Source organism: Argentina anserina, chromosome 1 (genome assembly GCF_933775445.1).
Source record: "Argentina anserina chromosome 1, drPotAnse1.1, whole genome shotgun sequence".
In the NCBI taxonomy this organism is placed as follows: domain Eukaryota; kingdom Viridiplantae; phylum Streptophyta; class Magnoliopsida; order Rosales; family Rosaceae; genus Argentina; species Argentina anserina.
Window position 1 is genome coordinate 9,363,340 of NC_065872.1, and position 27,642 is coordinate 9,390,981.

The 27,642-nt window shown below is 40.2% G+C and overlaps 3 protein-coding genes across 7 annotated transcripts; 1 reads left to right on the forward strand and 2 right to left on the reverse strand.

The window, feature by feature from the left end:
- The first annotated feature begins 11,520 nt into the window (after positions 1–11,520).
- On the forward strand, positions 11,521–15,091 carry LOC126784169 (U4/U6 small nuclear ribonucleoprotein Prp31 homolog). Of its 2 annotated transcripts, XM_050509655.1 has the most exons (9): positions 11,521–11,601; positions 11,875–11,912; positions 12,029–12,094; positions 12,196–12,333; positions 12,814–13,706; positions 13,782–13,852; positions 14,291–14,393; positions 14,502–14,583; positions 14,704–15,091. In XM_050509655.1, exons 2-9 carry the CDS (start codon positions 11,910–11,912, stop codon positions 14,809–14,811), a joined length of 1,464 nt encoding a protein of 487 aa, XP_050365612.1. In that variant the 5' UTR covers positions 11,521–11,601; positions 11,875–11,909; the 3' UTR covers positions 14,812–15,091. The 2 variants fall into 2 exon arrangements, with proteins under 2 accessions (XP_050365612.1, XP_050365619.1); XM_050509662.1 differs by lacking the exons at positions 11,521–11,601; positions 11,875–11,912; positions 12,029–12,094 and having other exon boundaries at positions 12,785–13,706.
- Positions 15,092–15,230: 139 nt separating this feature from the next.
- On the reverse strand, positions 15,231–19,645 carry LOC126784775 (uncharacterized). 4 transcript variants are annotated; one of them, XM_050510292.1, is made up of 3 exons: positions 19,190–19,645; positions 18,020–18,601; positions 15,231–16,301 (listed from the first exon to the last, which is right to left on the reverse strand). In XM_050510292.1, exons 2-3 carry the CDS (start codon positions 18,566–18,568, stop codon positions 15,444–15,446), a joined length of 1,407 nt encoding a protein of 468 aa, XP_050366249.1. In that variant the 5' UTR covers positions 18,569–18,601; positions 19,190–19,645; the 3' UTR covers positions 15,231–15,443. The 4 variants fall into 4 exon arrangements, with proteins under 4 accessions (XP_050366249.1, XP_050366258.1, XP_050366241.1 ...); XM_050510301.1 differs by having other exon boundaries at positions 18,020–18,622; XM_050510284.1 differs by having other exon boundaries at positions 18,020–18,673.
- A 4,473-nt stretch (positions 19,646–24,118) lies between these two features.
- Positions 24,119–25,963, reverse strand: LOC126801308 (uncharacterized). The gene is made up of 7 exons (XM_050528794.1): positions 25,832–25,963; positions 25,602–25,668; positions 25,391–25,427; positions 25,228–25,299; positions 24,952–25,102; positions 24,684–24,848; positions 24,119–24,475 (listed from the first exon to the last, which is right to left on the reverse strand). The coding sequence occupies exons 1-7, from the start codon at positions 25,961–25,963 to the stop codon at positions 24,119–24,121; spliced, it is 981 nt and encodes a 326-aa protein (XP_050384751.1).
- Between the last annotated feature and the right edge of the window lie 1,679 nt (positions 25,964–27,642).

The following is a 27,642-nucleotide window of genomic DNA, read 5'->3' on the forward strand; positions in this document are numbered from 1 at the left end:
ATTAGATCATGTTTTTTTATTTCCTTTCCGGTCTCAATTTACAACCAAACACCACATCGGAATGGAAAACTAAATTATTTCCCATTCCATATCAAGATTTCCTGCATTCCAAAAGGGGCATTGGTGTGTATATGGTTGACTTTATCGATGGAATTTAGTTCCAGAGACAACAAAAACTTAAATAAATTTGATCACTGTAATTATTGTATTTCTTGATACTTAAACTAAGGAAACTTATTCTTAAAAAAAAAAAAAAAAACTAGGGTAGCTTGGTTACTCGAGCTCATGCCCTGGCCTGTCGTGAGAAATTAAAACTCACCGAAATAACCAGATCGAGATCCAAAAAAGAGTTTCAGAGTTTTAGAAATATAATTTGTCAATATCAATCAGAAATATACAAGGGGCAATATAGTAGCTTTTCGTTATGAATTGCCCATAAAGCTGGTTTAGTATTTGATACCATCATTCATGACTGGGACTGCATTATCGTCGTTGGTTGTACTACAAGGAAATGGGGACTCAACCCTCAGACATAACAATATTGACATATGGCCGGTGATCGTCCTTGGTCCTTACTGACCGGCCTAACTATGCTGGGGTATCTTATTATTAGACCCAAATAATGCGAGTGCTTAATTAGGTTCATATATAGGCCACAGGTGAGAAATAGGCCTGCAAGACTTCTGAACTTAGAGAGAGCAAGCTAGCTTGAGTGTTGACCAATGACCATGGGTGGCTATCAATGGAAAGTAAATAGAAGAAACCCGACTTGGCATGGAGGTCCAAACATATATACAAAGCCTCGGACTCACTGGGGATTTCATTCATATTTTAATTTCACCAAGTACTTAAGTACTGGCAAGATCTGTTGGTGGTGGATACTGGCATTGATAAGTAGTTAATTGTAGTAGATTGTTTGTGCAGAAACATTTGAATGTCAAAGTTGCATGAACTAGATGTCACAGCCAATATTACGTACATCTGTTCTAGGCTTTTCCAGCTAGCGATCAAAGCTGGTACAGTATTTGGCAACTCACGTAGGTATATACAAAATACCAGTTTGGTACTTCCCTTTTCACATTTATAATTAGCTTAATGAACAGACCTTGTAGATTCAACAGCCCATCTAGAGGAGTAGCATATATATAATTATATATCAATGAAATAGAGACTATATGCAAATGCTGGTCATTGAGAGCAAGACAGAAACCATGCATGGAAATTTGGAAGCCAGTAAAAGATATGTGTAACACAAAAACGCTCGTACATGCATATTAACTTCGATTCATATGGCGTTCATATATGGATAATCCAAAATGGATTAATTACAAATTTTGTAAACGTTGAGAAAAAAATGTAAAAGTGATTTACTGAGGATTGCATGCAATGTACTTCATATTGCCCCTTAAAGTGCATGCAATGGATAATCCCGTCCGTACTTCTGGATGCAGCTGAAATAATAATTATAATAAATTAAGACAAAATAGGTTAAATAGCAATAGGAAAAAAAAAGGAATTAACTTCAAACTTCACTGAGTTACTAATAGGTTCAACTAATATTCACTAACCAATTCAATAGTAAATATATATCATATGGGAATCCATTTATACAGAAAATTATTTTTTTCCCTCAAGATATATAAGATTCAAAAATTTACAATGACCACTATTCCACTAAAGGCAGAGATTACATAGATTCACATGAGGTGAAAGTTTGGAACTTACAATATATAGCCATGGACATTGACCCCGTGACCATGGCAAGGATTGTGCCGCTTCCGGCATATCTTGACGAGGTTGGGCTCTTCCGAATACTGCTTCCTCGGGATGAGTACAACGTGCTCCTGGCCAAGGTGGTCGCTTACTGGGGAGTTACTCCCACCAGGGAGCCGTTAGAAGCTCCGGTCGATGGGGAGGAAGAGAGAGTAGAGGGGGACGAGGACAAGGAGAGAGTGGAGGTGGTGGAGCCGGACGAGGAGGTGCATCCGGAGGAAGAAGAAAGGGGAGAAGAGGTCCTTTTGGAGGAGGTTGCGGAGGAGGACCAAGTAGAGGACGCTGAGGCCTGGGAAGTTATTGAGACCTTGGCGCCGGGGCCGGAAATTATGGCACCCGCCTCGGAGCCGGTCATTAGAGTTACGCCCACCCCGGTGGAGAATGTGGGTGTCCGGGTGAAAGAAGCGGCGGAGCCTTCGCCGGACGTGCTGGAGCTCGCTCCACTCTTGGAGTTGATTGATGTGGAGACTATCCGCGAGCGAGCAGAGACATCCATAGTGTCCTCTGGGCAGGGGGTGAAGAGGGCCCGTGGAGAGGTTGCGGTAGCTAGTGGCAGCAAAAAGGCGAAGAAGACCTCTAGATCTGCAAGTAGGGAAACCCGAGTTGACATTATGGCGGGGCTATCCATGATTGGAGAGTTGGAGCATCACCTATGCCGGATGGTGTAGGATATGCGCCACAGGTTCCGGGGGTCAACTATGTCGAACAACGAGGATCCAGAGGAGGATTTCCACGAGAAAGAGAAGAAACTCACCTGGGTAAGCTTTATGCCTTTACCTTCCCCCTTGTTATTTATGGTACATTATCTAACAAGGTTTGTGGTCGCAGGTTGTGTATGGGATTTATGGTGCCCGAGACCATGTGGTGGACAAACTCCAGTGTGAGGTGGCCAAGAAAGAGAAGATGGTGGCGGAGTACATCACAGTGAACCAACAACTGGCCCAGATGCTGACGGTGATGGAGGACCAAAGGGTTGCTGACTCCATCCGCATCGCCGAGGCGGAGGGGGCAGTTGAGGAGCTATGGGGAGTACTTCGGAAAGGTTGGGAGTCACTAACCGCCAGTGACTTAGAGGTGGTGCGCCTAGGGGAGGAGTTGGTGAAAAAAGGAGGTGACACTCTCAGCGGAGAACGAGAAGTTGCAGAATTCTGAGGTATTTGTGCGGCAGCGGGTGGATGAGTGGGTGAAGAAGAAGGAGAATGAGCTGCGGAGAAAGCCAAGCAGGAGAGGGAGTAAGGAAAAGGTTGAGGGAGGTTGGAGGCTACCGTGGATGGGGTGTTGCATGGTAGGTTGTAGGAGGAGTGAAATAGCATGCAGACAAAATGGGACGCCTGAGAGAATGAATTTTTGGAGAGGTTGAAGGCGGAGAGAAAAGACACCGTGATGACCTACTGGGAGTCCCCTGAGTTTGAACAGGCAAAGAAGAAGGCTTTTGGCCAGGGAGTGACTTTCGGGCGGGAGGAATTTTACAAGGTGGGAGCGGAGCTGAACTTTGTCGATGCGATCAAAAGTCATATTTACCTCGACGAGGTAGTAGCCCGAGTGGAAGAGGAGAAGAAAATGAAAGCCCAGGACCAGGCAACATGTCTGGCTCCGGGTCCAACCGTAACCCACATGTGTCAGCTCCTAAAAGCGTCTCCCGGGATAGTGCTCTTCCAATGGGGCGAGGCCATGGCCAACCTCAGGCTGCGACACCTTCACCGTTTTTCAGCTTTAGCGGGGTCCTCTGGTCTCGTGGCAGCTGGTCGAGGGAGTGTTGCGGGTCTGCTTGTGCGGCAAAAAATAGTGGCGGGTCGGGGTGTTAGGCGAGGCCGGAGGTAGAGGAAATAAGGCTAGTTAGGGAGTTTGACGGAATAAGAGGGGCAACACTTCTTATTTTTTGTTGTAAACATGTAAATCAATTCCAGTTTGACCGAGAAATTTAATAAACAATCCATGTTTGCTTATTTTGCTGTGGATCTGTGGCAAAATATTAGTGAAATCGAATAATGTTATTTTTTTTACTAAGTCCGTAAGACAAATGGTACAATGGCAATTACTTTGGAAAAAATAAATTTGGTGAATAATGTGATAGCATTTTCATCCGGATAATTCTTATTTGAGGAAGAGATGGAGATGTTAGGCATTCCAAGGATGGGGAAGTTCTCCGCCATTAGTATCCCGAAGGTAGAACATGGCCGGCCTGGCACAATTGATGATCTGAAAAAGGCCCTCCTATTTTGGCTTGAGTCCCAATGGTCTGGGGATGGCCTCTTTCATGACCCAGTCACCCGTGACAAAACTCCGGGGCAGTACATTCTTAATATAGTGTCGGGCAATGCGTTGTTTACTTTTCACATTCCAGAGATGCCCATTCTCCCCGCGTTCTTCAAGCATATCCATGTTGAGTTAGAGGTTGGTTGTCTTAGTGTCCGGGTCATAGGCTGCCACCCGTTCCGTGGGGACCTCTGTCTCAACTGGGACCACCGCTTATGTTTCAAAGGCTAGGAGAAATGGGGATTGCCTCATTGCTTATGTGGGGGTAGTCCGAAGTGCCCATAGAACCTTAGAAGTTTCTTGGCCCACAAGCCCGTGGCGTAGTCCAGCCTCTTATTCAAATTCTGCTTTGATGGCTTCTACTTGACTGTTGGTCTGAGAATGTGCCGGGGAAGCATATAAGATGGTGGTTCCCGGGAAAACTTGCAAAACTTGTCATTATCGAACTGCAAGACATTGTCCGTGATGAATGCATGGGGAACGCTGAAACAGCAGTAGATAAAGCGCCATAGAAAACTTATCACTTTGTCCATAGTAATCTTAGCTATGGGCTTGGCCTCGATCCACTTGGTGTAGTAATCCACTGCGACGATTGCATACAAGAATTGTCCCTGGGTAGTTGGCAATTCCCCAATCAGGTCCAGTCCCCATTGTGCGAAAGGAATCAGAGAAATAATGATGGAGATTAAGATTGAAGGCTTGTTGATGTAGTTGGCGTATTGGTGACACTATGTAGAGATTGACACCATGCATGATTCAACTATAGCTTTTGAATCTTCCTCCATGGCGGGCCAGTAGTATCCGGTTCGGTGTGACTTGAAGGCTAGGTTCCTTGCTCCCGTGTGATTACCACAACTGTCGCTATGTAGAGATGTCAATACTTGGCGAACTTTCTCCATGATAAGACATTTGAGCTGAGGGAATGACTGCCCTTTTCGGTAAAGGCGGTCATCCTGAACCATATAGAGAGAGGCCTTGTGCCGCAAACATTTGGGCCTCGGATTTGTCCTCTAGTAAAATCCCCATTGTCAAATATTCAATGAAAGGATCCATCCACGAGGAAGATATTTAACTGTGAACATCAAGGAGTAAGATCTGGAGATACTGGGCTTGTCTAGGGTCTCGACAAGGACATCCGGAGGAATGGTGTTGGGCTCTGACGTGGAATTTTTGGCCTGGGGTATCTAGTTGAGCTCAAAGGAGTCAAACTTCTGGAGTAATGACTCGGCCAAATTTTGATAGGAGACGAGATGGGGATGGTTGGAGCGATACTTCCCACTGACTTGATTGACCACCAACTGTAAATCACTGAAGACGTGGACGTTTGCTACTCCAAACTCGCGACATAGCTGGATCCTGGCGATTAGGGTCTTATACTCTGCGGTATTGTTGGATGCCTGGAAACCAAACCTTAGGGCATAAGGATACTCGTTCCCCTCCTGATATGTGATAATAATATCGGCGTCACTAGATGTTTTGTTGGTGAAACCATTAATGTAAAGGTTCCAAGTGGATGTTGGGTCGGTGACCATGAGGGTGGTATGTACCGGCGGAATAAACTCGATTCTTGACTTTTCAGTACCGCTCGAGATTTAAAGTGGATGTCAAACTCCCTATATTTAATGACCCATTTCACCAACCGTCCCAAAGTCTCTGGCTTCTAGAGGACCTATCAGAGCGGCTGATTGGTTAGAACATGGATAATGTGGGCTTGAAAGTATTGGCGAAGTCGCAGGCCGCGGAGATCAAGGCCAGGGCTATTTTTCGATCTCCGGGTATCTGGTCTCAACGTCGTTCAAACTCTAACCGCTATAGTACACTGGGCGTTTCTTGCTATTATTCCATCGGACTAAGGCAGAGCTTATCGTTGTCTGGAAGATTGATATATATAGGTACAAAACCTCCTCGGGTTACGAAGTGGAGAGTACCGGGAGCTCAGGACAGAGGCAATGTATGTCTTGAGGTGGAGAAAATATTTTCATGTTATGTGCCCCAAGTTATTTTCTCTTGGTTCTAAGTTCGGAGAATCTGAAAAAGAAAAAAAAAGGAACACACTTGTTCGTGAGACGAGAAATGAACTAGGCCAAGGCCAACACTCAGCCCGTGAGACATTGGACCTCGTTTCGAGTCGTTGGGGATGCCGTGTTTAATATAACCGGGACCGTTTTCGGCCTGGCCTCAATACCTCGTTCGCTGACCATGAATCCCAAGAATTTTCCCTCGGCTATAGCTAGCACACACTTAGCGGGGTTCAGCCGTATGCCATGGTGGAGATGTATGGATAAAATCTTATCCAAGCTGGCGATATGTCTGGTGGTGGTTATCCTTTTTATCACCATGTCATCCACATAGACCTCCATGACCAATCTCTTGTTCAAACATCTGGGTCACACCCCTCTGGTATGTTAGTCTAACATTCTTTAGTCCATATGACATGACCGGGTAGCGATATAAACCTTTATCAGTCACAAAACTGGTGTGTTCCTGATCTTCTAGGTGCATTTTTATCTGTTTATATCCATAGTAGGCATCCAGGAAGCTTAAGAGGTAGTATTGGACCGTGGCATCGACTAGCTGGTCTATCCGAGGGAAGGAGAAGTTGTTAATCGGGCAAACCTGGTTCAAATTTGTGTAGTCCACACACATCTGCCACAACCAATTTGGTTTTTTGACCATCACCACATTGAAGACCCAAGTTGGATAGTGAACTTACTAGATAAATTTAATATCTCAAAGTGGTTGGATCTCTATTTGAATGACCTAATATTTCTCTTGGGTGAAAGCCCGACGCTTTGGGAGAATTGGTTTGGAACCTTGGAGAATATTGAGTTTGTGGGAAATGATCTCAGTCGAAATGCTAGGCATATATGCAAACAACCAGGCGAAAATGTGTTGGTGGTCCCAGAGATATATTATGAGCTGATCTCGGAGATTGGGTTCTAATTCGGTTCCAATCCGGACCCTTCTATCCGGGTACATATTAGGGAGACATATCCATTTCGTCTCTTCCACTAAAGTCGATCGAGCCTACGAAGGGTGCTTGTTGAGCTTATTGGTCCATATTTTGGAACGTTCCTCCATTCGAAGGTCATATCGGGTATCATATATAGCCTTTGATGGGACTATGGGCATCATATCGTGGCAGTCTTGGCCAACAGTGATAAGATCTGGGTGATTATGGAACATGTCCATTATGTCCCCAACGATTGTTAAAATTTCACTCGTGGTGGGTATTTTCAGTAGGTACATGTGTCCGGCAATAACACATTGGAGTCCCCACAAGACGTTATGACCCAGGATGATGTTGTAGGAGGATGAGCAGTCGACGATAAGGAACCGTGTAGTGATCGTTGTCTGCTTGGATTCGTGGCCTAGGGTGATTTTCAGGCGATCCGACCCTAGCGGTTGGACAATCGCCCCAGAGAAACTAACCAACGACTCATGGTTACTGTAGAGTTTAGTCATGTCTCGGTTAAGCTTGTGGTAGCAATCGACGAACAAGACACTGGCAGTTGCCCCTATGTCAACCAGAGCCCTACATCACGCGTAATGATCTACATGCACTGTGATTAGCAGATGATCATTATGGGCGGCCCGTGCCACGGTTTCCTGGTTGAAGAACTAGATTGTGTCCCAAGCGGCTGGGGCAGCCTTGACCCCTTGGCGGAGCTCAAAGGTCTACTAACGCTTTGCCGGATTATGGGGTGGCGGTTAGAGGGCTTTGCCCTGTAAATTCAGAATCTCTCTGTAAACTTGGACCGCATTGGCGTTAGTCCCCGGGGTCATATACTACTCCAATCTCCCGGATTGGACCAATTTCTCTATGGCGCTTTTAAGGGTGTAACACATGTTCGTGTCATGTCCTGTGTCTGTGTGGTAGGCGTAATACTTCCCAGTGGCGGGCTGGGCCGGCCGCTTGACCTATTTCCACCTCTGGGGTGGTAGCAGAAGATCCTTGTAGCGCTTTTATATCTCCGAATAGAACAAGGTTATATTTGTGAAGTCCTCATTTCGAGGCAGGTTCGCCGGTCTTTGGCTTAACAGGGACTTATGGTCTCGGACTAGGTAAGGGTCAGTGTGGTCCCGGTTGTCTCATCGGTCCCGGTTATGCCGACCCTTGTGGCGGTACATGTCCCCTTCCCGGGTAGCCTGTCGACGTGAGTCCCAGGAGCCATTCCTGTACCGGGCAGATTGTTGCCCATGTTCTTGGCTCGAGCAGACTGGATAACAAACTTGCGAGAAAGAGCCCGAGGCATTGGATTCCCATAAGTGTGGTACTCAGCTTGAGCCCACCGGGTGGCCGTTTCCATCAACGCCTCATAGGAGGATAAAATGTTCTCATTGATCTTTAGAAGGAACATCCCTAGGTGGACAGCCTGACGAAAAGCCATTTCCGCAATGGTGTAATCCAAGTTGTAGCACCATGTCGTGGTGGTTTGCCATCTGGACATAAAATACTGAAGGCTTTCATCCTTCCCCTACTGGATCTTGAACATGGAGTTGGAGGAGTGGTAAATACTGGTCTGGAGAATAAATCGGTTAATGAACTTCTCTATGAGCTACTCAAGACTTCAGTGTCTTGCTCACCTGCATGAGAATAAAGTTTAGAGATTTGGCACGGGCGGGAGCTCGGTCTGGGCGATCTAATCAGAGCTCTGATCGCTCTCATGGTTTCCGGAGCCTGATCCGCCTATGAGCTGTGGTGTGGGGGAAACTCCGGGGATAGATGCGGAGAACATCGGTTGGGATACAATACGGTTGACTGGGTCTACCCCAGTCGTAAAGGCGCCCAGGATGCCTGCACACCCGACACCCGTAGGCTCGGAGTGAGGAATCACTAGTGGGCAGTTTCCAACGCCGGGTCCATCCCCATGTGATTCTCCAATGTGGCCCGGAGAATCTGTTGCTCTTTCTCAAGCTCCACTATCCGTTCTAAAGCGTCCCGGCATTTATGCCGTTCTTCTACTCTTTTGGGCTGGTGGTTCTGGATATCTCGGACTGCCGCTTCGAGCATGGCGGCGGGGTCGGTGAAAGGACCCTAGACGATTCCCCAGTGCCGTTTGTTTGGTTGAACATGTCACCAGTTTCATCATCGTTGTCCCGGGGGGACTGGTTGGCTTCGTTCTTGTTTATGAGAACCATTGCTGAAACTGGCAGAGTTGTGCTGACGAGGACCCTCCTTCTAGCGCCAACTGTTGTGAGTACAAAATCCGGGGGTCTTATTCACGCAGCTTGTATCCCAACACTGGTCCGTACAACCTGCATAAAAAACGAGGTTAAAGTCAAGGGCCTACAATGCACCGGCCTATGACTCTGAAGCTTAAGTTAGGTTCCGGGATGAAACTTAAGTTCGTATATTAAGGACTTAAGAATACGTTACCATTTTAAGAGGTTTCTGGCTTTTTTATAAGAGCATTGGGGGAAGTGCTGCTTCCCTTGTCCAAATGTGGGAAAGCGTGTATGTACAGTGTGTTTATACTATTTTGGTGAGCTGGGCAGCGTTAATGGCGGCGCCTGAGCCGAAGACAGAGTGACCTGACCTGCCGAGTTAGCGCCATGCATTGATGGGTCAGCCTAGGCGGGCCTGGCGGCTAGAACGAGGGGAAAGCCCACCGGGAATTACCCCGCCGAGGAGAGGTGTTAACATGTTTGTTAACAAATGAGGGTGAAATCTAAACTAAAATTATTGCACTGGCGATGAAATCATTCACAATGTGATTGATTCTTGCATGTTTGAAACAAATTAACTCAAGTGATTATGTGAGTGACCTCACAAACTACGGCATGTTATAATGCTTCAAATATATAATAGGAAGAATAGAAATCAAGAAAACCAAAACCAATTACATGAAGTTAAGATTCCCCTAATTAAGCTTCAAAATCTACAAGCTAAACCATATGGTAACATATATACATGCTTCTAGCAGGTTAGGCCCTATCATCATGATGATTGATGAACAAAAAAGTTGTCATACGATCCTCGTTGTACGTACATGTATAAACCATCTTACTTATTAAACTCCCTACTTTACCTTAGATTGAACCCAAGGCATCTCTCGGATTCATCTGACAAAACTTGCTGACTAGTGCGAAATGTTCCAAGAAACAATTAATTAACTACCTAATTAACATGGCGTACAACAAAATATAAGAGGGGTAAGAGGAGCTTGAGATAGCACTTTGAAAAGAGTCATGTAGACTCTCATTCCTATCTATATATATTTGAGTTTTCATTTTAAGAATCAAACCCATTCAGGCTTCAGCGTCTTTTTTTTTATAAAAAATTTCAGTTTAGGATGCATGAATACGTGACTAACAGAGTCAGCGAAATAGAAGCACATTCAAAATGTTGGGAAACATGCAAACCAGCATATGATTGCTCATTGATCCCCTTTATTGGTGCTTCGTTTCAGGCTTGATGATCATGAGGTCGAAGTAGACTCTCATCATTCACAATCACATCACTGTTGATCATCTCAATAACCTTCTTGTCAACCTTCTCTTCTTGAATATCAAACCTACAATTTATTAGTAGATGTATAGTAACATGAATATGCAACTCTCCCAATAGAAAAGCAATTCCCATGGCGAGCGATCTCTACTACTATAAAACTAACACCTAAAATTTTTATTAAATTGTGAATTAACTAATATATCCTTTTATAATTTTATCATCTCTACTACTATAAAATTAACACCTAAAAGTTTCACTAAATTGTGAATTAACTAATATATCCTTTTATAATTTTATCATCACATATAAACATGAGGATAATTATGTAAAATACAAATATTTTACCAAGAAACAAAATTATAAAAAAATTGTCATTTAAAATATATTTCAAATAAAACTTTAAAAATTCGTATGATCAAAACACGTGCATTACACGGATACGATGCTAATAATGCATAAGGCGAAGGTGAAACTTAAAGAGCTTAGTCCAAGACTCGGGCACATTGTACTCTCTGAGTGGTATCCCCTTCGAAACTTGCAACACCCAGACATGACACATCCACAAGCAACAGCGGGAGTCGGGGCAAATTCTCCAGAAGTGATTTAATATTGGCAATCGAAGTTTCCGATACTACTCATATCATTGACCAGATCGATCAAACACAAGCACGGCTATTTCACTGCTTGGCTCATTAAGAGGAAGCCATGACATTCTAGGCTCAACAAACTCCTCGATCCAATGAAGTGCCTCATTAAAAACTGTCCCCTTGGAGCTAAATCCGTGATCTAGATGATGTTCCAAAGATTCATCCTTGAACCAAGGAGCTCTAATCCTCTTCGAATAATTTGCTCTCCACGAGAAGAAAACCCCTAATCCAAAGATTCGTCCTGCTGCATTCACCCCATGTGTTATTGGCCCAAAACTGTACTGGGCCCGAAAAAGCCTAATGCCCACCCGAACAACAAAACCCGGAGATCCAAGCCCACCTCACCTCCAAACCGCCCTCTTCTTCTTCTTCTTCTTCTTCTTCTTCTTCTTCTTCTTCTTATTGTTAGAAGAAACTCCAGAATTCAGTCACTCCCTCCGATTTGCTCTTCAATCGGCGCCGGTCCTCCAGGTACTTCCCATATCTTAGGTCTCAAATTTCTGATTTCTCTCTTAGTATTTCGATTTCGTCTTCTATTTATTTCAATCTTCTATCCATTTTAGCTGATGAATTGAAAGTCTCTAACCTTCGCTTCTAGAAATCTGTGTTTGTTTTCAGCTATATACATAGCTTTTGCTTATATTCTATCGCTGGATTTGATTTTTGCTTTTTAGTGATGAATTCCTGTTCGTAATTAGGGTTTAGTTTTGATCAAGTGTTCTTATTCTACGTTTCAATCTGTAGGAACTCCTCGCCGGAAGCTTCTTGAGCCTGAAATAATGGTGAGTATATTTATGTGGGTTGATGTATTAATTAATTTCTGAGCTGCGTTGAGTTTACCAAAGGTTGTAGCAATCTATACAATTAGTTGAGACTTTTTCCTTTGCGTGAATTTCAGGCGACGCTGGCCGATTCGTTTCTTGCTGACCTTGATGAGCTATCTGACAACGAAGCCGATGCTCCTGTGAGTTTTTTGGTGCCTTTTCTTTTTTGTTTTCCAATGAGAATTGAGAGTTTGTATCTGTCTTGATCTTTAAGCTAACTTTATATCTTGATTTTTTTCAGGTCGAAGATGATGGTGGTGTTGCGAACATGGAGGAAGAGATTGATGGGGAGCTGGCAGACTTGGAGACGCTCAACTATGATGATCTGGATAGTGTTTCGAAATTGCAGAAATCACAAAGATTTGCTGATATAATGCAGGTGTGTTTCAGATCGACCCTTAAACGTATTCTCGGAAAATGTGTTGTCTCCAAAACTTTATAAGTCCTCTATATGCCTGAACTCTATTGTTTCGCTATTTGATTGCTCATTTATTATTATCTATGTACTTGTTGGAATGTTTTTTTTAAGTTGAATGTAACTTCACATATAGGATGATGCTTTTGTTTTAATTAAAGGAAATAGAAGCAGTGAAGGAATTAGAGATATCTTGTATGAGAGTAGAATAAGAAGCCAAAAAAACTATCTAAACTTTGAATAGATTGAGTTATATCACATGTATGTGTTCGCTGCTCCATATATCTCATGATGAAAGCAAAAATATGATTTAAAAAAATCAGAGTGTTTAAGTTTGTGATTTTATTACCCTATGCTCTCCCTGCTCTTTTTTATATTTCTATTTTATTACTGGAATGTGCATATTGACATGTAGGTAATGGGAGTATGGTCTGTAAATTGCAGAAAGTGGAAGGTGCACTTAGTATGGGTTCTGATATGTCGAATCATGCAATAATTCTGGAAGATGATCCAGAATATCAGTTGATTGTGGACTGTAATGCTTTGTCAGTTGACATTGAGAATGAACTTGTAATCATCCACAATTTTATTCGTGACAAGTACCGGCCAAAATTTCCAGAGCTTGAGTCACTTGTTCATCATCCAATTGATTACGCCCGAGTTGTTCAGAAAATTGGGAATGAAATGGATGTAACACTTGTTGATCTGGAGGGACTATTACCTTCAGCAACCATCATGGTTGTTTCAGTTACAGCTTCAACTACAAGTGGAAAGCCACTTCCAGAGGACGTCCTTGAGAAAATAGTTGATGCATGTGATCGAGCCCTTGCTCTCGATTCAGCAAAGAAAAAGGTTCTTGATTTTGTAGAAAGTAGAATGGGTTTTATTGCACCAAATCTGTCTGCTATTGTTGGGACTGCTGTTGCGGCGAAACTTATGGGCACAGCTGGCGGTCTTGGTGCTTTATCTAAAATGCCTGCTTGTAATGTTCAGCTTCTTGGTTCTAAGAAAAAAAACCTTGCTGGGTTTTCCTCTGCAACATCACAATATCGTATTGGTTATGTTGAGGAGACAGAAATATTCCAAACTACACCGCCAGCTCTTAGGATGCGTGCTGGTCGGCTATTGGCTGCAAAGGCAACCCTTGCAGCACGGGTGGATTCTACAAGAGGAGATCCATCCGGGAATACCGGAAAGGCATTCCGAGAGGAAATCCGTAAGAAAATTGAGAAGTGGCAGGAGCTTCCCCCTGCAAAACAGCCTAAGCCACTTCCAGTTCCAGATTCTGAACCTAAAAAGAAAAGAGGTGGACGTCGACTCAGGAAGATGAAAGAAAGGTATGCTGCATTTCTATTGTTGTACGCCTCATTTTTAGTAATATATGAATTTCATACTAATGTTTACTTTTACAGATATGCCATAACAGACATGAGGAAGCTTGCAAACAGGATGCAGTTTGGCATACCTGAAGAGAGTTCCTTAGGTAATCTTCTGTCTTCTTTCTTTAAGTAATTGCAACACATGCAAATTTGTCTTCTACATTTTTGTGGAAGTCACTATAATCGGGAACAACTTTGACATACACAGATCATAATGCAACTTCTATGGTGCTTGCCCTCTTGTGGGATGGCCTTTTTGTTTTGTTTAACAAAAATAGAATAAATAAAGTGACATTACATTTTCACATGATTCTGTGAAAATCTACTGGAAGAGAAGATACGTAAAAATGATATGCAGATGTAAATCTATAGATCTATATGTGCGTGTGAACAAGGCCTTTTATCAGTTGCCCCCTTTCCTGACATTATGGCTTCCGAACATGTGCTCTAGTTTCATGAATAATTGGGATGCATAAAAGTGTAACTTCTCTTAATTATGAATCAAATCTTATTTGAGTATTTCTTGTGTTCCTTGATGATAGGTGATGGACTCGGTGAAGGTTATGGAATGCTTGGCCAGGCTGGGAGTGGCAAGCTGCGTGTGTCGATGGGTCAGAGCAAACTTGCTGCAAAAGTTGCTAAAAAGTAAACCTTTTCTTGCTGCTTTACATTACAATGTTTAGTCACCTTTTTATGATCAAGTATGAGGTGTTTCTTCTCAATCTGATATCGTGAGCTGCATATTCCGCTCAGGTTTAAGGTCAACAATTATGGAAGCGGTGGTGGTGGTGCTACATCTGGACTGACTTCAAGTTTGGCATTTACTCCTGTGCAGGTTTTCCTTCACTCTTTTTTGAACCTTAAAGACAGTTTTCTTGCAACTTTTTGCATGCTTTCCCATTTATTAAACTTTAAAGAGCTCATTCTCACCACCAATTGCCATTTTTCTTTACAGGGTATTGAGCTGTCAAATCCTCAGGCCCTTGGCCAGCAGCTTGGCAGTGGAACGCAAAGTACATACTTCTCTGAAACAGGAACATTTTCAAAAATCAAGAGGATCTAAGTGATGCTGGAGAAGTTGAGCACGACTACCTGAGTCCGAGTGTGTACTATGCTTTACCAGATGAAGTCATGTTGCTTCATGGTCCGAACATGGTCGTGCTTGCTCAGTGAATGGTGATAAGACTCTAGGATATGGCTTGACAGACCAACATTTTATGTAGATTGCCAGAGATACTAATCAGCTATGTGCTTTTGATTTTTATTTACGCTTGCAAAGATTTTCAGAATTTTTTATAAATAAACGTCCACATATATTATATTTCATTTCAAAATATCACTTTAATTGTTTCTTTTGTACCAAATATCACTTTGATCAATGCTTGAAGCATAGGATCTGGTCATTGTTACTTCGAAAATAGTTACCATTTTGCGTAAGGCTGATTGCTTCAGCCTGATTGAGCATTTGTGAAAAAGACTGCTCACCCAATAGTGACACTCTTGGCTAGAGGCTCAAAGCTAGTATGAACACAAATCTAAACAAAGATGAGCCAAGTGGCATTGTATATCATCTACACTCCTCTGAAGTGAACTATAAGCAAACGCTGTTAATGTACAGTAATACAACAATCAATGGCAAGCCAGTGAAAGAATAACCATACTTCACGTATGGTACACAGATGAAACAAAGACGACCTATATCTTTTTCCACCCGCTCCAACCCTGAGGAAGTTTCCACTTCCTATGCCAATATATGGACACCCTTGACCACAAAGGGAACCCGAAATTGTAATCAAGGGGCCGATCAACCGGCCCTCCTATGATCAAGGGCAACCATACATATCTCGAGTCTCTCAAGTCTGCGGGGTTCCAACGATCCGCCATGAAAATAAATGAACCAGGAAATCCTGGTAAAGGTATCACAAATGTACTCTGAGCGAAAAATGTTGTTAGTCGAGACATTTTGTTCCCTCCTATGCAGGGGTTTCCCATAGTCTCCCATGCCCCCATGGGAGACTCTGCTGCGTGAGCCAGTGCTTCATTTGGTGCCCATCCCGTGCAGCCTGAAGTGATCATGTAATAAGTCCCATCATGCTTAAACAGAGCTGGGGCTTCCCGGTGCTGTCCAACAAGAATTCTTCTCACAATGTTTGTCACATCCAGATAATCTTCAGTTAGAGGTCCGATGTGAAGTTCACTATTGTCCTCAGAGGAGTATATAAGATATGCCATACCGTCATCATCTTTGAAGATTGTCATGTCCCTACTTTCAAATCCATGAGGTCGTTTGCTATAGAGATAATCAAAAGGACCAGTTGGGTAATCACTGATGGCAACGCCAACAGAAGCTTTGGTGTAGTTGACATCATCAATATGCATCCACATTACATACTTTGCTGTCTTGTGATTGTAGATCACCTTTGGCCTCTCAAGAACATTCAACTCGTGGAGATCATGTGTTTCGTTTGTTTTCTCTGCTGCCAGTACAATACCTTCATTGTTCCATTTCCATAAGTCCTTGGAAGAATAACAACCGACTCCTAAGATGTCAACCTGCAGAAAAGACAAAAAGTTAACAATTAAACTACTGAATTCTATTAATAGGAATGAACTTTACAACACAATGGGTTACTGGATATAACTTTTAAAAAAAGGTTACTGGATAACATAGCAGCAGTTGTAAAGAAATGAACTTATAAAACCCTGAAACCCACATTCAAATGACTGAACCATCTAGTTCAAACACACTGCTCATAAATTATTTTGCTCTCACAAACAAATATTGAACTGTAGCCAAATATTACCATTCTTTCCAACATGAACAAGATGGAGTTTTCATATCACACTCTATGTGGGATAGTTCTCATCAGTCTTTAGGTAAATCGATTCAGTTCTTTACCTCATGAATCTGATGACAGATCTTTAACCAGGCTCATATCAGCAATGGCCTCACCATGAACAAAAAGAATGCTTACCCATCATCAAATGGAGACAGCCAATTAGAATGCGACTCAATTTTATGACTATAAATCATCTATGGGGACTACTTTTATTAAAGAAACTCTTGTATAATGGCCAAGAAAACAAAAGGCTGGTGACTTCAATGCAACTGCAAACCCTTTTCAGGGTTTTAGGTTGACTAAAAATTCAAAAGGATAAATCTAGACAGTTCCATTACACATTACAAAGCACAACCTCACTGACCACAACATCAATCTGAGATTAAGTTGTGGAAGAATAAGATTTAGGGCTTAAAAAAACTTCTGCAATTTAGTAAAGGCTCGGAAGGGCTATCAGTTGGGTAAGAGGTTAGCAATTGGCGTTTCCATATACCTACATGATATTCATGGGCTAAGTACCAAAACTTGTAGGATCTTAAATTATAATAGAACAATGCACTTTGGAACAGAACTCATCAAACTGATAAATCTGAAAAAAGACCCTGATCTGCCCTGAAGCCCAATAGCATCCTAGTGAGCAGCCCATAATAAAAGAACAGAGAATGCACATCTGATCCCAAGTCACCAACAGTTGTGTGCATTCTCTATATAAAGAGGCAATTACATTCTCTATTATGAGTAATGTCCTTTGTGCAATTTCAAAAGGGGTCATGATGTAGTGGAAGTGTTCAGATTGTTACAATCTTAACTGATGTTTTCAAATTTATTCTAAAGGAACCTAACCAAGTAGTGCTTACTTCTGACTTCTAATCTAAGAAACAACAACGCGTTATTACTATTCGTACTCCAGACCACTCTGCTTCTTGGGAAATTTAGCCATTAGTGTTGGCATGTGATAGCCCAAAAAGGAAAATTGAATCTACAAAATCTTATACCAAGAAAGCATGACATGAAGATTTAATAATGTATACTGCCCGACTAGATTGAACTAACAGTTATAGTAAAAACTATGAGTGGAATTTGACCTCATAATGTATTTCTTGCATGTGGGGGTAATCAAATCAGATGAAATTAACAACACTTTGTGTAGATGCTAGAAACTAGATTCCTTATGGACTAAATATCAAGAAATGTATGTAACCAAAAAAAAAAAATCAAGAAATGTAGTGCCTGGGCTAAACTACTATTCAAGGTTAAATTATTCAAAGAGAAACTATCACATATTCAATGATCATCTACAATTAGTAAGAGCTGCATAAACATAATGCATCTAAACGAATGCAAAAAGAAAAATGTTGAAAAGGTTATCTGATTGCAATTGCATCTAATAGCTATGTATAAAACAATCCACAGGCATAGAAGAGAACTGACCCGGGCAGCTCCCTTTTTGTGAGCATGATATGTCGGCCCATCTTTATACTCCCCATACCAATAATATGTTCCTGATTTTTCATCATACAGCATACCACCTCCATGGGCTTGAATAGGATTTCCTTCAGTATCCAACCAAATCCTTCCAGGATAATAGTAATAGCTATCATTCCCAGCATTCAATGGATCTATCACAAGCTTCTGGTCAGGAAAAAATACATGCCGGATTTGAGAATTCTCATCAAGAAACTCATCAATTATTGTGGTGGGTCGCTTAGGTTTTCTTTTTGCAGCACGTGGAGAACGTTTTCTTGGTGGAGGAATGTGGATAGTTTCCTCTTCCACCTTTTCAAGTTCATGTAATTGTGGGTGGTGACTAGCTCGAAATTCAATTTCTCTGCCAATCCGATTCCTCTGGTGAACTACGGAGTAGAGATAAAACATAAGAAGACATCCTAACAAGCTCCACAATGCAGCAGATATCGAACATCTGCTCCCTGCATAGCAACGCAAAGTGGTTGGTTTCCTGTATTTGTTCCTCATCCTCATTTTCTCTTCCTTTTTATACTCTCCAAGATAATGCTGCAATTAACAAAATGCAACCTATGGATATCCAATAAAACCCAACCAACCATAAGTAAAAGCCAGGCAAACCTATAATGCACAAAAGTATTCGATGTTACCAAAGTTTATAACAGACAGCACAAGCTATGACTCTAGCAACCTTAGAAGTAGTCAATTTACTAAAACTTAAAGGCATGATTGATTGATACACGGCCTGCAAGTGTGTTAAGCAACCACAAAACTATCCTTAACAATCAGAAATTAAGTAAATCAAACTGAATTTATCAAAACTCAAGACAGTTATTCCCATCAATGCAATTCTGTAACCAAGAGCAAAAGTGCAAATGCAACATCCAGGAATTCACACACAAAATCAAACACACACACCACACCACGATTTCAGTAACAGATTGAATCAAACTAAAGCTCAAAACTTGAATATCAGAATCCAGACCCAGCATGACATAACCACATAAACAGTCAAAATGTTAAACAATTCCAAGAAAAACGGAATCCAAACATGGGTTTGCCAAAAAACAGAACAAAGATCTCAACTTTCATCACCCACAAACTCTAAGCTGATCACAGTGAACTAAAAAGACTTACCTGAAATCCTTTTAAGCATCAGTTAATGCTCAATTTCCAGACTTGGGCTCTGCTACTGATGTTGCTGCACTAACAAATTTGGAAGACCAAGCGATCAATCCAAAGCATACAGCAGTCCACAGGAGCACATAAGAAGTAGGGCAGGGTATACTTTAGCTTCAGATGGATCTGGGGTTGAACGGTTGAGGATGTTGACTAGGGACCAAAGGTCTTTTCTGGTTCGTGTCTTTGAGATACAGAAATATATATATATATATATATATATATATATATATATATATATATATATATCTGGAAGCTTTTGATAAGTTGGATTTTTTCCCTTTTATTTTTTCTAAGCTGGTTTGATATTTGCTAGAATTGTGAATTGATTGCTTGAGGAGAATGGTGAATAATCCAGTGACAGCTGATTTTAAAGGGTCGCCATTAATAGTGTGGGATTCACTCTAGCTATCGAATTCGAAGGATAATGATATATTGTTCTCAATGTTCTGTACTCTCTTGAAGAGTATACCTGAAAATCTGAAATGCTCACTGCCGAAATGATTAACAATTAACAGCTACTATTCCACTACACCATGTTTGATACATGGTCTACTACACCATGTACTATTCTACTATTCTATTTGACCAAAAAAAAAAGACATGTCAATCAGATATTTCTTTTTTCGAATCGGACAAAGAAGACGAAAGTATAAATTCTAGACAAGAAATTTTTAGGATTCTAGACAGAAATATCGATCGTTGATTCAATAGGGGTATATATCAGTCGGCCACCCGGCGTGCACTGCTAGCAGTTATGTTGATCGATCATCCCACCGGATGCAGTATACGAAAATTGCCGAGACATCATTTTTTTTTTTTTTGGGAATAATGGGCTGGTGCGGTTACTTTTAAGTTTTCATTAATGAATCGGTCGAATATAAGAGGGACGTAAAACCTGAACTTCCTAATTACAAAGACTTGAAATAATATTAAAAATCACTTCAAACAAGTATCTAACAAAAACACTAACTAACAAAAAGTACTACGCTAATGTCGACACCATTTGCTTTGTCACAGCGGTGACATAATGGAAAGATCAATAGATATGTAACACGAAAACATATCATAATGTCCAACAATACAGCTTATGTTGCCGCTGGAAAAAGACTCCGACCACATTTAGTTTCATTCTACCACTAGAAGGTTGCGATCATTTGACAAAGCAAACGACGCGCCACCTACCTAAGGGACATAGGGCACACGAGGTGCATAGACCGGAACCAATCCCATTATGCCTTACCAAAAGATAGTAAGGTCTTATTGGTGGTATAACACCACATAGCACTAAAGATAAAATGCATAAAAATAAAAATAGCATAAAAAATAAATAAAATGGATCATGGGCCAAAGCCCATAACCCAAACCTAGCAAATCCAAGCCCCTGTTGCATGTTGCAGCATCCATGTCGCCACCAAATCGTCGCCTTCTCCCATGGCATTCCACCACCACCACCAACCATTCAACCACCGACCCATGCTCCGGGGCACCACGCTTCTCGTCTTACTCAGATTCAAGCACAACTTCCGAAGCCAAATCAGACCACTCCAAACCAGCCTAAGAAAGGTAGATTTTCGCACCGGCCACACACCGTCGTCACTCTTAGGTGACCTCCAAGGCTCCAACGCCTCGCCGCCACCACAAACTACTCACTAGGAAGTACGCTCTCATCAAGAAACGACAGCCTCCCTGCCTCTCTACCACCTACCCACCGTTGTCTGTCCACTTCACACCATTCGAGATCCATCAATCATGACATCGTCACCCTACAACAGCTCCTTCAGCTGGATCCTATTTGATGGGACACGAGATCCCTTCTCTTGTATTGTCCGACGACGACGCCGTTAATGCACGCTGCCGGACAGGGCATGTATCTCACAATTTGCTGCTCTCTCGGAAAGGGTTTAGAGAGAGAGAGAGAGAGAATATATACTCCAAGACACGTTTGCTGAGACATCATTTCAATGTTACAATTATCTTGATTTTGTCTAAATATTGTCGGTTAAAAACGTATGAACTTCTAAAAACATGGAGCTTATTCAGTGCTCTGGTGGAGTATGGGCACCAACCATGTGCCTGTTAACTCTGTTAGTTAGTTTTCCAAGAAAGAAAAAAAGGTAAAAATTTCACTAAAATCATTCTCTCCCCACCCAAATTTAAATTTCAATCACAACCAACAACTAGCAGGGTCTCCATCTTAGTGACCTTTTTTTTTTCTTTTTTTTTTGTATAAGGTAGGATGTATTTTGTTTTATTCATTGTAAATAAACATAATTACTAACTTCAATATTTTTTCTTTGAAGTAAACTACCTCAAGATTTTATCATGGATTTTTTTGTTCTTTCTTTTGCATAAAGAAAAACCTCGGATATGTTGGATGTTCAAACAATTGTGAATTTAAATGATGTTCTTCTTGAGAATCTTTTTGATTTATATAAGAAATTTTATAGATAAAATTCATATGAAATAGTTACACTCGTAAGCGACAATACATAGATCATCATTACGTGCTTGTCAAGCCAAACCATGTCGGCATTGGCTTCAATACCTACTGCGGTAAGCCGATGCACCTTCGAGTGTGCACACGAGCGGTATGCCACTCACGTGTCTGTTAAATCAAAAGGCTTATGTTAGCTACAAATGAGTTTTACTTTAAAATATGTGCAAAACAATAATAGATTGGAGAAAAATTATTGTAAAACCTCTTCAACTTGGGCTCCGCCCAAATAAATTAAAAAAAAATTAAGTACAGCTTTCCAAAAAGCTCCAGAGTTTATTATATATTTTATTTATTTATTTTATGACATTTGTTTTTTTAGCTCAAAATTATAATCTAGGCACAAAATATTTAGAGATTATAATTGAAATGAGTTTGAAATATATTGTTTTAATCTATTAATTTTAATAACCATGAGTATCTTAGGTTTGATCGTAAAAGCATGATAAATCACTAAACTTAGACGAAAACTAATGATTACAAAGTTAATGTGGTTGACGTATTAAATAATGAATTTTGGGTTATATGACAATTACAATTGATCCATAATAATAAAGTGTATAATGAGGATAAAATTCCGAGTAATTTTAATGATATAACTATTTTTTGTAATAAGATTAACGATCGTACGTGATAAATTCGGAAACCCGTATGGTTTGTCGTTTGTTATTTATGATTTTATGTACTTAGTTAAGTACATGCATGCTACGTTTGTGTTGCTTTACAAAATGGACATTTGTCCACTTATTATTAGATATGGTTAATTAGCTCTTCAAGTTTTTCTAGTTAAGGTTAGAAGTAAAAGGATGATAAAATTTATCTATAACTATAAATTAGGACATTATCTTAATGTTTGATAAAAAGAAAAGTGTACAAAAGGTGCATGAACTTCAATGTAGTATTCGATCTTTTTGTTCAAAAAAGTAAAAGTATTTTTTTATAGTGGAATTAAAGTATTTATTTGTTGTTTAATTTATGCAAGTAATGCAGTTTTAATTGAAATTTTTTCATACAAGTTATGTAATTTATTAAAGATATAAAAAACCAAAATTTTTCTCTTATTCATGCATTTCCTTTTTCTGAAAGGTAGTTAATGCATTTTCTTAATAATTGTAAGTAATGTTGTTTTCAAAGAACAGATTAGGAAAAAGAAATTGAAAAAAGAAAGAATAGCAAAAGAAAATCTGTATAGGGTTGAAAATGATGCCAGCTGGTTGGGATCCAAATTCCCATAACAGTAGCTATCACTCTCTTTAATATTTTTTTATTCAATGTCTAACTTAACGTTCAAATTGGCCGTTAAAGACAAGTTAACATAAATGTTTGTTTCCATGATCTGATTGGCTGATATTGAACTCTAATATTATAATATTGGATGGTGTCTGAGCACGTACGAGCACCGAATCATTTTCCCTAAAAATAATGTTAAATCTTAAGTGAATATATTATTACTTGATTTAGCTAAGTTAAAATCCACGACATACAAGATGGAGAAAGACTCCAAAGAGTGTGAAATGTTGGATTGAGATCTATGTTTAAAGTGACGCACGGGCGTGATAAGAAGATGGTTCTTAAATTATATTAAAAGAACAATACACTTTCTCTTCTACGACTACCAAAATTGAATTGGAGTTAGAGTTCAAATCATTGTCATCACGATTCGAATCTTTGTATGGAGGTTCTCGATTCGACTCTTGGTATGGTTACGGTAATTGTTACTTATTTTTCCTCTAAAAAGTGCCCACCGAAATTAGCTTTTATCAAAGTAAACACATACTCCTTTTTGACTCTTGGGGAGTAATACATCATTTCCATTCATAAGGAGGACTGAGTAAGCATAATGTATCATATGGATACCATCTGAACATAATTGCATTTCATATATTAATTAGTTGTTTGGTAGAAGTTTGTCCAGCACATTGATAAATGATTAATGTCCTGTATTGCATGTCATTAGGTGTATCTCTTTCTCTTCACCCTCCCAACCAAACAATCATTTCAGTCCGAATATCATAGTTTAGAAGGAAAATAGTATTTAGCGGCTGGTTTTGCATCAATACCTCCATCATTTGGAAAGAGGAAACACTAATTGGGATATTTGTAAGATGTAATATATGAATGTTTACTAACTGCGCGCAAAAATAAGACCATGCATGTTTGTATGGTGGTTAGATCATTACACAACTACAATACTACATAATAATTAGATTGAAAATTGAGTGCTAATACAATTAATATAATGAAGATACTCATGCTAGAACTATACAATGGATGTTCTAAGAACTATATACAACTTCATAGATTAACCAATTAATATCACACGACGAACACGAAGTGCAATTTTTCAAACTGACCTTATAATGCATGTCTAGCTTGTTCCTGTTCTGTAATTATGGGGGAACGGTGATGGTAAATATAGTGAAGTCTCTACCCTTCTCTTGTAAAGCTCTTGCCACAAGAAGCAATACTAAAAACACCATGAAAATGGCAAGGGAGAGGATGGACGCCAATAGCAGTCGAAACGCAAGCTTGATTGGCTTGCATTGATCCCTGACGACCTCAGAAATCCCATCCTTGACAAATGAACAGTAAGCTAGGCTCTGCAGAGTTGGATATAGATTCAGAAACTCTTGGATGGATTGGCTGTAAGCAGTGGCCATATTGTAGTAGGTAAGGGGAAGAAGTCTTCCATTTCTTCTACATGCATCCTTGTCCTGGTCGTCGTAACAAGTTACCCCTGCTATGGCCTGCTCATGAATTTTCATCAATAGTAGTAATCAAGCTTCTGCAATTTCTTCGGATTAATTCCACAAACCAATCAAAGGTTTATAAAGGAAATCAGGTTAGGGTTCTTTCATTTTTCTTCATCATTTATATCGAATAATATGTTGGCAAACCCGTAATTAATATCGAATAAGTGATTTTTAGAAACCCAGCTGTAATTTAATTACTTACATCTGGTAATTTTTCGATTGTTAAGAGACTATGTTGGCAAATGTCTGGTTCATAGCTGAACTTAGGTCCTCCGGAGAAAGGATTGCAGACACGTATATGTGCAAAATCAGCATTTTGTTCTTCCATTCCAAGCAACCTCGAAAACTCTACTACTCTAGAATTCAACTGCAACGTACACATGAAAAGCAGAAGTATACTCATATATCATATATGTTGTGAAAAGAAAATCCACTTGGTTGCTAAGTTGATTAATAATAGACTATTTTACCTTATCTATGAAATTCTGTATAGTGGAGCCAATTTCAGCCAACAGAGCATCTGAGTTGTTTGGATCCAAGCATGGCAGGATTGAGCTTAGAGTATTGTTGTTATCATTACGTTCGAATTCCATTAGGGCTGAACATGAGTCATCTGCGAAGCTGGGTTAGCCATATATACAGAACTTCAGAAACACAATACCGTAAGACATTTAAAATAAGTTTGAAGAATAGATTCGTTAAGTCGATCACTAAGTATATATAATTGTATTGTCTTAGACACTCACTTGTGAAAGAAGAAATCTAAACCAGCCAATACCCAAACTAGAGTTGTTACCATCCAGCAAATAATGATTACACTGACAAGAATAGAGAAGAGATATTAGATATTAGTAGCATAATGTAAAAACTACATGAATAAGAGAGTGAAGAAGGTGAAGAATAACTTACGTGACGAATCCTGGGTACCAATGCAGCAAGAGAAGTGCTGACCAGATTATACAGCAATATCACGAATCAGAATTTTTGTTACATTTTGCATGCATGTAAGCATATGTACATAAATCGATTGGTTATACCTCAAATTAAGGAATTGAAAGAGCAAAAAAGGCGACATGCAATTACTGCTTATATATCATGCTAGAAATTAAAGAAAATTTACCTAATGCCAAAACGAGTACTACACTACTACCAAGTTGACCGTTACAATTACAACATGAGCTACGTATCTGCAACACATGAAGATGAAAGTCATGTGTAATCTTACAAAGAGAGCGATTCAACTTCAGAATTTTAACTAAGTTCCTCAAAGTAGAAAAATGAAAATTTATATGTCCTGCATGCAATGCTGTGAGATGGAAAGAAATTAATTACTTACGGGGCTTGAATTGCCTGGTTTATTGTATGGCTGTTATTGTCAACCATTTTTTGAATCGAACGTAGTCCTTTTCCGAGTTGATGGGTTGTTTCAATATTCAAGCTCATAGACAGGCCTTTATCATAAGGAAGTAATATGTAGTCCATTTTTTTCATGCCTGTACATGCTGCAGACTGGAAAATATGAGAACAAAACACACGATAAATCAAAATTACATACACATGCATGCACATCTTATCACTCATTTCATGTTAAATATATTATGTACTTGAGCGTGTATGGTGATGGATCTCACTGTCTGATAACACATCATGTATATTTGTTAAACAGCGACAAACGTGGCCCGTTGACCAACTGTACTGATATTGTCCCAACTTAGCTATCTCACAGGTGTTGGGTTTTAATCACAAAAAGCATCGGTACAATTGGTTATTATCCACCCACTTATAAGCTTTATTTTCTTTGTCACTTCTTAGATTGTGAGATCTCTCCTCTCCAACACGCCCCTCACATGCAACTTAATTTTTAGGTCTGCACGTGACAGATTAACATTCCACATACCAGGACGAAATAAACCAAGGTCCAGTAACCAACGACACTTGGTGAGACATGATAATGACACTCATCTTGGGCCCATGACAAAGTGACACCCAACTCGGTCCCACGACAGATTGGAGGCGCGACTGGAGATGGACCCGCTATGATACCATGTTAAACAGCGACAAGCGTGGCCCGTGGACCAACTGTTCCGATATTATCCCAACTTAGCCACCTCACAGGTGTTGAGTTTTAATCACAAAAGGCCTCGGTACAATTGGTTATTATCCACCCAGTTATAAGCTTTATTTTCTTTGTCACTTCTTAGATGTGAGATCTCTCTTCTCCAACAATATTGACTAAAATGAATAAGAAATAGAGGATTAGAACTTACAGCCCAGTAATCCTTGCTTTCAATGTTGAAAGTTCCATTGTAGTTCTTTAGGGAGTTTTTTTCACCAACAGTCCCTCAACTCTGGTGTACCTACCAATGTGATACCTCAACTCTTAATCGTACCAATGTGATACCCAGACTCTAGTATTGCTAGCAGTGAAGTACTTCCGTCAGTTTTTTTCAACTTCTCTGTCATCTTGATGACGTGGCAAGTACGTGAGGCCCACAAAGAGGGTTAAAAGACAAAATTAACCCCATCTGAGAGGATCAATGTTTTTCCCGCCCTTTACCTTGAGAAAGACACCCAACAATTCCAATTTTGGCGCCAATTTTCCCTCCATACTCCTTAATTTGTGTCTCTTATCTAAACTAAAGAACTACCGACAACCAGTCGACCACAATCTGATAAAACCTAGATCAATCTCATTTTCTATTTTTACCCTAGCACTTGTTAAACTAACAGAATAAATATAGAAATTTATATGGAACATCTCATTTCCACAATCTCATAAGAATATAGAAACACATAACTTAACGAAATTCAAATACATGTTTAAGAACCATTAGTTGCCACCTTTTATGTTGATCTGCCATGATTTTTGCTTGTAAGAACTAATGGTACTTAAACATGTATTTGAATTTCATTAAGTTATGTGTTTCTATATTCTTATGAGATTGTAGAAATGAGATGTTCCATATAAATTTCTATATTTATTCTTTTAGTTTAACAAGTGCTAGGGTAAAAATAGAAAATGAGATTGATCTAAGTTTTATCAGATTGTGGTCGACTGGTTGGCGGTAGTTCTTTAGTTTAGATAAGAGACACAAATTAAGGAGTATGGATGGAAAATTGGCGCTAAAATTGGAATTGTTGGATGTCTTTCTCAAGGTAAA